The sequence below is a fragment of the Solanum pennellii genome, chromosome 2 (assembly GCF_001406875.1).
Source record: "Solanum pennellii chromosome 2, SPENNV200".
Classification (NCBI taxonomy): domain Eukaryota; kingdom Viridiplantae; phylum Streptophyta; class Magnoliopsida; order Solanales; family Solanaceae; genus Solanum; species Solanum pennellii.
Window position 1 is genome coordinate 35,821,234 of NC_028638.1, and position 9,998 is coordinate 35,831,231.

At 33.7% G+C, this 9,998-nt stretch overlaps 1 protein-coding gene and 1 long non-coding RNA gene across 2 annotated transcripts; both read right to left on the reverse strand.

The window, feature by feature from the left end:
- Window positions 1-530: 530 nt before the first annotated feature.
- On the reverse strand, window positions 531-1,008 carry LOC114076054. The gene is made up of 2 exons (XR_003576499.1): window positions 902-1,008; window positions 531-813 (listed from the first exon to the last, which is right to left on the reverse strand). It is a non-coding gene; the product is annotated as an uncharacterized LOC114076054 (long non-coding RNA).
- Window positions 1,009-2,397: 1,389 nt separating this feature from the next.
- LOC107010680 (ubiquitin domain-containing protein DSK2b-like) lies at window positions 2,398-5,967 on the reverse strand. The gene is made up of 5 exons (XM_027915100.1): window positions 5,419-5,967; window positions 4,788-4,975; window positions 4,550-4,639; window positions 2,832-2,887; window positions 2,398-2,512 (listed from the first exon to the last, which is right to left on the reverse strand). The coding sequence occupies exons 1-5, from the start codon at window positions 5,900-5,902 to the stop codon at window positions 2,398-2,400; spliced, it is 933 nt and encodes a 310-aa protein (XP_027770901.1). The 5' UTR covers window positions 5,903-5,967.
- Between the last annotated feature and the right edge of the window lie 4,031 nt (window positions 5,968-9,998).

Below are 9,998 nucleotides of genomic sequence, written 5' to 3' on the forward strand. Positions count from 1 at the left end.
ATTCTTAATTAGACTAATTAGTATTGGTGAAGGTTCACCTCCTCATGTATCATCAAGTACCTACAATTTCTTAGAAATCCTATGCAACCAAATATCAACTGTAATAATGCAATTGCCGGGCACAATTATGAAATATAAGAATCAAAATTAACCAGGTTTTAAAACAAGACATATTTAACATTAATAACAATCTAAGAATTAAAAGGTGATGTAAATCTTTTTATCACTTTTGATTAATAGGAAAATTGAGGATTTGGACTATGGATATATAGATTGTTGAAGGAAAATTACTGAATTCTAGATACAACATTATTAATGCATTTTTTAATCAAAGGGGGGAGGGGAAGAGGAGTATATTTGCACCAAAAATAATGAGTAATTGACAGTATTTTTAGATAAAAATGTTTGTGAGGTTTTTTGGGTAGGTTAGAGGTATTTTTGACCCTTTTTCGAAGCATAGTCGTTGCATGGAAACTCTATGATCAAATTGAATCCACCTAGCAAAGCAAAAACAAAATGCTACAGGAAAGTAGGCAATAAAATCATATGATAATGAACAATTTAACATAGCATGTACAATGAACTGAAGAACTAGTTCCTCCACCAATCTCCTTTTCTTCTGTCTACATCAACAATTTCATCTGGATCTCTCTCTCTATATATATATAGTCATAAAAAGAGAATATACAGGTACTGCTCTCCACTGTCTTCTTCAAGTTCCTCCACGGCAATAAGTGCTTCTTCACTGTCAAAGAATCCGATGTAGTCTAACGACCTGGAGAAACAGCATAGCATATAATTCCTCTGGGCCTACTGCAATAAGATGTCAACAGGAATATGAGCATCCGAGTTAAGTCCGATATATATAGAGAGAGAATGAGAAAGACGAGAATAAACTAACAATTATTTAATCCGGATAATTCATGCAAACTTGCCCTCTCTAGAGTACTATCAACCACGTTCCTCGCCACTTCCATTGCCTCGTTCTGATATTCTGCAATTATTAAAGTCACCCACAGTTGATGTGAGTTAAAATCACCCACAATTATTAGATTCCCTAACTCTAAAAAATAAACACTAAGATTTTTGCCTAGAACTAGACTTTCTCAAAATCCCGTTAGTCGAACAAACAAGTATCCAACAACAAAAAGAGATTCCTACCAAAGACTTGACCTGATAAAAGAGTAACTCATGTATAGATTCTTTGCTTCTATTGTATTATGATCTGACATTAAATTCATATTGATGTCGAGATCTACAAGTCTCTCAAATACAACTTTCTATCCCTCTCTTCTTTTATCACCTTCAATCATCATGTTTTCGCACATACTGACCAATGCATGTGGAGGTCGACATAGGACATAGAAAGCCAGACTCTCATCTTATCATGTGTTTTTTTGGGTCAGATGTGATAATTCTAATCTTAATGACCCCGTATGACTATATATCCACGCAATTTTTAGGAAATTTATCTTGTGGATACACATGGATTTACATTACTCGCAATCACTCCCATATAACATCTCTGATCTCGCTGCCGTTGCATACAACTTGTGTTTCACTTTGTTAAACGTTCACGTATAACACAACTGTCTTAGCACTCCTCCGTTTCCACAATCCTCTTTTAGCTTGTGTCACATCTTCATCAATCATATCATTCTCCTCAAATATGAGAGCAAATATTTCCACTCTCTACATTTGGGCACCATTATCTCATCTAGTGATCTCATTCGAGTGATCTTATTATAACTTGCAGTGAACATAGTTTGTCAAATTTCTACTTTTTATAGGTAGTTTGTTTTATTTCTAATTAACCTAAATAAAAGGCTAAAACCAGAGTTCTTCGTCATAGTTCCAACTGTTCCAACCTCAGTTGACTTTCTCGCTAATTTCACCAATTAAAGAGTATCATCTAAAATAAGCATTCATCATCCAACCTTTCTTCAGCTTATTCATAAGTGTAAAATAGTATTATACAGATCCCCACAATAAACCACCTTTTCCGGATACAAATTTATATCTCATCTCGTTATTTTCATACTAATATCACTCTTTTGTACAGTTCATTTCTGACATTTATATATTTTATCTGAATTTGTGTCTTCTATATCCCCACCAAACCCGCATTCTCAACCTATAAATTTCAATCAATATTTTTAACAACAAATAAACTCCTAACAGGTATAAATCCAAATCAGTTCTGTCGCCCTTGTAAAATCTCAAATTTCATATACCATGTCACAATACAAAGAAGTTTACCATTTATATGAAACATCACAAATAATGTGCATCACAAAAATATAAAGTGTATTGCTCCTAATAGGCCAGTTTTGCATTAAAATACTAGACTTAAGTAACATTCGGAAAATATTGTAAGAGGATTTATTTGCTCCTAAATCAAGAGATCATTCCCTCCAAACCTAAGGGTATATTTACAGTTACAAGGATATCAAATTGGGAAATATATAGAATGATATTACCTGTTTCGTCAGCTTCGTCCTGATCTTGTTCTCTGCATGCGGAAAAGATACTTTGTCAGAAGTGATAGACGCAAGGCAGAAAATTACCCCATTGATCCAAATAATCAGAGTAAAAATCTCGAGCCACTCACAAGTTTATCTTTTATCCAACCTAATTAGAAAGGCTTAAACTATTTTTTGGCAAGTGAAATATGAATCTAAAGTAATATTTCTTTTTCCTTTGGTGACTTGTAGGACAAGAAACAATGAGTAATAATGAGACAAGGAGATGCATATCATCATATCAGCTGAATCAGGAGGTGTGAGATTCTCCAGCCAAGTGAAAATCCATAGATATATGTCCAGACTTACTGGTTTGATTGCGGCTGATCAAGGTAAGGAAATAGCCCTTGTTGTACCAGATATTCCTAAAAGGAAAAAGAACAATTGTAAAAAAATAGAAAGGAAAGAAGGAAGAACATACCCGAAGAATTATGCACACATCATGCTCTATGTCCAGAAACATATGAATAAAATCACGCGTCTTTTTGTTGAAGATGAATAAAACGCAATTTTTTTTTCAAAAAAAAACAATTATTTCCAGACACATATCAAAAGGATTCTCTTTTAAACCCTTGGTACCTCCAAATGGGCAATATAATGACTTTTAAATTATATAGATGAAAAATGTTCAATCCGGAATGTCTTATATTGTGCTCAGAAAACATGTTTGATGAATCAGTGACACTTAACAGTAATATGACATAAAAACATACATCATGTTCAAGAGAAATAAATAGACATATTCTAATATTTAATGAAATGATGATGAAAACAGTTTCAATGAACAATAAAGTCTGTAGACACATAAATAATAAAATCTGAAGTATAGTTCTGTATTGAAATAATAAAATCTGAAGGACAGTGTCTATCATGTCATACTTGACACTAAAATCTGTAAAGTTTATTTTTGATAAATTAACATTGTCGGAGCTTAGCTTATTTAGATTATTAAGAAAATGAATCTAAAAAAGTAATTGCAAGGGTTGAAAGTAGTTCAATGGTGTCCAATAAGAGAAACGAATAACAAATAGACAATATTTTTTTGTTTGATTTTTTCTGTTGCTATTTTCCCTTTTGTTTTTCATAGTAAATGTTTTTATTCTTTTTCCTTACAGATGCCCAGCATTAATATTTAGTGCCATTTCAGTAATCAGTACGACCACTAATGAGAATGGTTGCACTAAGCCACTAAGACCGCATCTACATTTTCAACACATAGAGACACTACATTTATAAACTCAATTGATTAGCCTGTGACCTCTTGGTGCATCTTTGACAATCTCTCTAAAACAATCTGATTCAAGTTCTCACTAGATCAATCTGCAAAAGCTCTTTCTGCACCAATTCTACTAAGCAAATTTCTAATACTCCCTGAATTTCAATTTGTTTGTCCTACTTTCTTTGTTAGTCTATTTAAAAAAGAATGTCTTTTTCATGTTATGACAACTCTTTTAGTTCTAACTTTTCACATGTTCAAGACCACAAGATTAAAGGATGTTATGGAATTCTACCTATCTTTAGTTTAAGACTACACAAAGGTCTTCTTTACTTTCTACAACTTCATGCCAAGTCAAAACCAAACAAATAAATTGAAAATGGAAGGAGTCATACTTTTACCTTTTTAAGCTGTAATTTAACTTATTTACCTCTAGGTGTAAGTTTGCGACAAATCTACTAAGTGCCCGCTTGGATTGACTTATTTTAAGTATTTTTAAGCCAAAATATTTTTAAAGCACTTTTGTAGTATATGTGTAAAACAAAAAAGTGCTATTAAGTGGTGCATGCAGTGTGGCAAAAATAGTATGACTTTTGGCTTATAAGCTAAAAGCCCAGAGCCAATCCAAACAGGCTCTAAACATATTTCTAACATAACTTTTACCTCATTGAGTTCTAAGTTATCATTAACCTTTATGTATCATAAAGAGAGTGATACCCGATTTTCTAGATTTGCCACACTGCATGCACCACTTACACATTCTACAATTCCAACAAGCAAAACTTAAAGACAGCATGCAAAAATTCTTTACCTGCATCCTCTCAGAGGACATCAACTGATGAATTAATTCAGGATTTGGCATCATATCCCCAGGATGAGAGTTGGGGTAGAGCCCCATAATCTAACCACCAAGATACTCAAGAAATGAGAAGCTTGACAAGAAATTCTCCATCACAAACAACAAAAAAAGAAAACCAGGAGAAAAAAGAATAAAACCTTAAACTCGATGACTGTTTGTAAGCTTTAGTACAAATTAAATAAATAAATACCTGGTTTATGTGCTGCATTATCTGTGAGATGGATGGGTATCCTATTAACTGATTTTCAGAAGAGGCGCCAGGTAAGCCACCTAGCATTCGCTGCAAATCTGCTATGTCATCCAAACCACCAGGAGAGGGTCCCCAAATATTCCTAGAAGCATTTGATCTGGGAGCGGTATTCATTTGGGCACCTCCAACTGCAAAATAGAGTAAAAAGACAATACCCCGCTTATCAAAAGTAGTTGAAAAAGGGGGAAGGGGGGGAAGCAAGATAATGAATGCTACATACATAAGACATTAGCTGATATAGTTAAAAGTATAAAATTGTTTTTAAGAAATCCTGACAAAATTATGCTAAACTTTGAAATATTTTTACCAGAGAAAATCAAAGAAAAAAAGTAGCTACAGAGAACAGGTGTTCAAATGTTCAAGTTCTAAGCACAAATTGCACGAGTATGATGACTTCATAGCACCCAAGCAGTGAAGATGCATGAAAGCATCTCCAGAACGAGAAATAGGAAAGAGATAAAAAGTTTCTTTTAATATGCAGAAGACCCTGGTGAACAAGATAGGAGATGAAGTAACAAGGTTAAATCTAGCGGCAAATAGAATTAGATCCACAAACTTGCTAGAAACTTACAGTCAGCTGATGCCCAAGGATCCGAAAGTGGGTTCGAGTTTGGAGCAGGAGGATTAGCAGCTGTGTCAGAACCAGTAGCTGGAGGGTTAGTTGACCGGTTTCTGCCTTGTTCCTGGGCTCCCAAAAGAGCCACGAACGGGTTTGTCCCTGAATCATTTCTTGTATCTCCAGCCATGCTTGTTGCATTCAGAAATGGCTCTTGGACATTCTCATACATGTGCCTTAGCATGTTAAATTCCTCAGGAGACGATTCAGTGTGGCTCAATGACCATTGAATAGTTCTTATCGTCTCATGCATGAGTTCATTACGTGCAGCCTCCCATGTCTGGAGAAATATAGCAGGGTCATTGAATATGTGTGGGAGCTCGGGATTAAGATTCACATACTCTCGCATTTGAGGACTGTTCACGATAAAGTTGCAGATGATTTCTGGGTCATTCACTAGATCCTGAACTAGAGGCATATTCAATATCTCTCTCATCATGATGGAGTCATGTTGCTGGACCTGCTCAAAATCTGGAAGTCCAGCTCCAAACGAACCACCTCTACTTCCAAGTCCAGAAAAGAGTGGACCTCCACCGACTCTGACAAACAGCCCCCCTGTAGTGGGAACAGCAACCCTGGGAGCATCCTGATTAGCATTTGGATTTACAACATTGGTTGCACTAGCAGAAGCAGCTGCGGCAGAACCTCGAATAAGATGAACTGTGTGGTCTGCCTCCAGACCTGCTCGCCACAAATATTAAAATTAAATTTACTGTGATTCTTATTCTGACAGCTGATAACATGCAACAAGAGAGCAGATGAAATAGAAGCTCCATGCATCTTGATAGTATAAGATTCCAAAGCTCAATCCAGAATGTTATGTGGTTATAAGTAATCAATCATGAATCAGATCAACATAATTGGCATTAAGTAGCATCATGTTAAAGACAAGAGAATACATGCTAAATCAAATCTACGTAGTAAAATGGAAACTGAACTGCAACAAATATGCAGATTCCCTGCTATTGCAGATCCACGTACACAGCTTCATACTCTAATAAAAGCCCAATAAACCCCAATACCACTGCATCGTTCCTCTATATTACTTTTTTCCACTTATTGACCTTTACCTATTTCTTATCCCAAGACAAAACATGCCAGATTAGGGAGTATATTGTAACAAATAAGCAAGACTTTAAATCTATTAGAATCTAAATTTGGTCCTAATGCATTAACACACAACTTATCGATTATTTCCATCTATTCTGGAAAGAACACAAACAAAGAGGTTAAATTTGCACACAGAGATTAAATTTGCACTTCTAAATCGAGAAATTAAGGAATATTTTGTCAACGTAATCCTACCTATCAAGATGGAGCGAATGGGCTCATGACGTCAAGTATTGTACGTAGGAGTCGAATGTAGGGTTTCAAAAATTACTACTCCCTTCAATTGCAGGATATCTCCTTCACAGCCGTCAAAGAAGATACTTCTACATTCTAAGAATATCCACAATCTCAACACCCACTAATAGTTCCAATGAATTATTTTCCAAAACCAGATTCTCCTCCATTTCAGGAAACAACTTCTATATGCATTATTTATTTTTCTTGTTAAAACAGTTCTCAATGCATTATTTTCCACAATGAACAAATAATTCAAATTACTCCTCAGAACAGGAAAATGCATTAGCATACAATCCCAAGCCAACCGAAGTACAGTTCTCTACGTTCAGTAGTTAAAGCCCAAAAAGAATCTGAACTTTCAGATATTTAACATGCAACTCTATATAACATACAAGTTACAAAACATACAAATATTCTTTTAAATAATTTTTTTTTAACACCAATAAAGAACAATGTTTACAACATTAATATCACAAACCCTAACAAGTTGGTAATTGAGGTACATTTGATTGATTGATCAGCAACATGAGTAATAAAAAGTAAACACAAATAATTCAGCATTACTAATAAAGTAGCACAAAAATATTTAGATAAGAGTAATTAATTATTACCGTAGCTTTTTAGGGTTTGATCATCCTTTAAGATCCGGCCATTATAGATAACTTTCTGCTCCTCAGCAGGGATATCAGTCGGCTGGGAAAGAATGGACTTGAATAATCCGACGGTGGAATCGAGGCTGACTTGAACAGATAACTTGGAGTCGTTGACACATCGGATATTGATGGTGACCGTTTCACCACCGCCGGCGATGTCGCCGGAATCGCCTTTCACCGTTTGATTAGTATCACCTCCGTCCATACTGAAATTCCGTCTCCTCAGCAACAAGTATGAAAAATGTGGACTGAATCGGTGAGAATGAGAGTAGAAGAAATTGAAGAGGTAGCTTAGCTCAGTGCATTTCACACTTAGGCGGAAAGAGCCAGAAGAGTGAAGTAACTGAAATTGTTTTGGTGTTTATATAAGAACAAAAACACTGCACTACTTCCACGTGTTCATTTCATATGTCATATTTGTTTATTTATTTTAATCAACTCACTTGATTAAAGTTATTTTTATTTATTTTTCTCTTTCTTTGAATCTCTTTATGACGGTGGATTAATTTTTAGGGCGATATCTTTTTATAATGGACTGATTTTCTTTAAAAAGTAATTATTTTTTTATATTATTTATTTGTGTATAATAACATTCAACCTATAACAACGATAGAATTCATTATAACAGTATATTCTTCGTAAAAAAACATAGGTTGGATTGATTTGGTATTTCATTAAAAATAATTAAACCTAATATGTAAGATCTATCAAATTTATAAACCAAAATACACTAAGATAAAATTGATTCTTCAATTTCAATTTTAATTAATTAGTTCTTTCGATATTCTTAAAATTACACAATGATTGAAAAAGAGATCAAATATATTTTTACTTTTACCTAGGTCATAGGTTTGGAGCTTGTAAATTATAAATGTTAACTAAATGTGAAGTCCACTACTCGAGGCTAGAAGGGCGGAATCTTTTCTACCTATTGCATATAAATAGGCTAAGATGACGAAATGAATGTGCCTTGATTTCCTCAAATTCCTTACTTAATGCCGCAATGGTATCTTAACCCCTGCCTTAGAAGAGAAAGCCATCATATTGTATTTGATTTTCATATGTTAAGCTAACCATCTTCAAGTTGAGCGGTTAATTTTACAAGAGTACAAAATATTTTTATTGAAATATTAATATATTCAGTCTGATAAGATTCAAGCCTATAGTTATTTGGATACAAATTAAGATATTTATAAAGTAAATTGCTAAAATTTTCGACCTGATGTAACTGTGACTTCTGTTCGACTACAAAATAAAAAAATTCATAAATATTTACAAATTCAAATGAAATAATATATCTAAACATTGAAAAGTATAAACTAATTTAAAATATATTAACAACGAAGATAACAATTAAGAAAATTATGCATAAAAAGAATAAAATTATATTAATTATGTATGCTTGAAACTAGATATGTAATCCTACAAGTATAATATGGTCTTTATTGATATTGTATTTGCTTTTTTCTTATAGAGTGCAAAACATATTCAGACTATTGATACGAGAACTCACTTAAAGGAAGCATGATCTTCAAATTCAAGGATGAACTACTTTTAAGTTATCATGGATTCTTCGACATCTTCTTGTCCATTTCTCAAGACACATACATTAAACTATTAGCTTGTGTTTTCTAGCTTTCGCGGTTGCATCCTCATTATTGACTAATTAAAGTTTTGTACTTCCACTTTCCGTTTCAAGTGCTTAAATTTTGCAATGTTTTATCTATTGATTGAGTTTATGGAAACTCAATCATTTATCAAATTTTAAATTGCTTTTAGTTGTTTCTTTCATAATTTGATTTTCATAACTACTCATGACGGGTTAAGTTGAGTTAGTAGTTAGTCCTCCCATTAAAGAATTAGTGTGAGCGCCATTCATTATAATTTAAATCGTGATATAAAATTTCTATTAAAATCAATCCTCAAACTGCCACGAAAGCTCACTGTGAAACTCAGGAGAAAGTGAAAAGTTCATACCATCGAAATTAGATCCTTAACTTCTGGCAATCAATAACCAGCAAAAGCATTGCACAATATGAAATGAACAATTTTTCTTGACAGAATTGATACAAATACTCTTTTAAGGAAAGTTGCAAATATTAAAGCTTATAATCGAAAATTACAGTTAAAGGAGATGGTGTTGAGGTTGCATTAAGCTTCTAAATTTCACTTACCCCTGAATTCTGTTGTTATAAATAAATGGAAAAGGGTTAAAATTGTCCCTAAATTATGTGAAATAGATTACTTATACCCTTCATTATATTTTGGGATTAAAAATATTTCCGTCGTTGTCTTTGGAGACCACAAATACCCTCAAGAGTTAACACCCCAATTTTATAATGACGTGGCAAGCCACATCGGTCTAATCCCTCCAAAACGGGCCGCGACTGGCACCCACACTTATCCTACTATGTGAGCGAACCAACCAATCTAATCCCCAACATTTCAACCATAAATAACAAAATATAATGCGGAAGACTTAAAACTCATTAATGAAAATCGATTAAATAACTTATAAAAACTCAATACTATTTA

Excerpts from the sequence above, each read along its gene's own strand:
- LOC107010680 (XM_027915100.1), bottom strand. The coding sequence starts at position 5,902 with ATGATGAGAGAGATATTGAATATGCCTCTAGTTCAGGATCTAGTGAAT. Across the intron at positions 4,976-5,418 it reads TCCTTGGGCATCAGCTGACT|TTGGAGGTGCCCAAATGAAT; the intron begins GTAAGTTTCTAG and ends TCTATTTTGCAG. Across the intron at positions 4,640-4,787 it reads TAATGCAGCACATAAACCAG|ATTATGGGGCTCTACCCCAA; the intron begins GTATTTATTTAT and ends CTTGGTGGTTAG.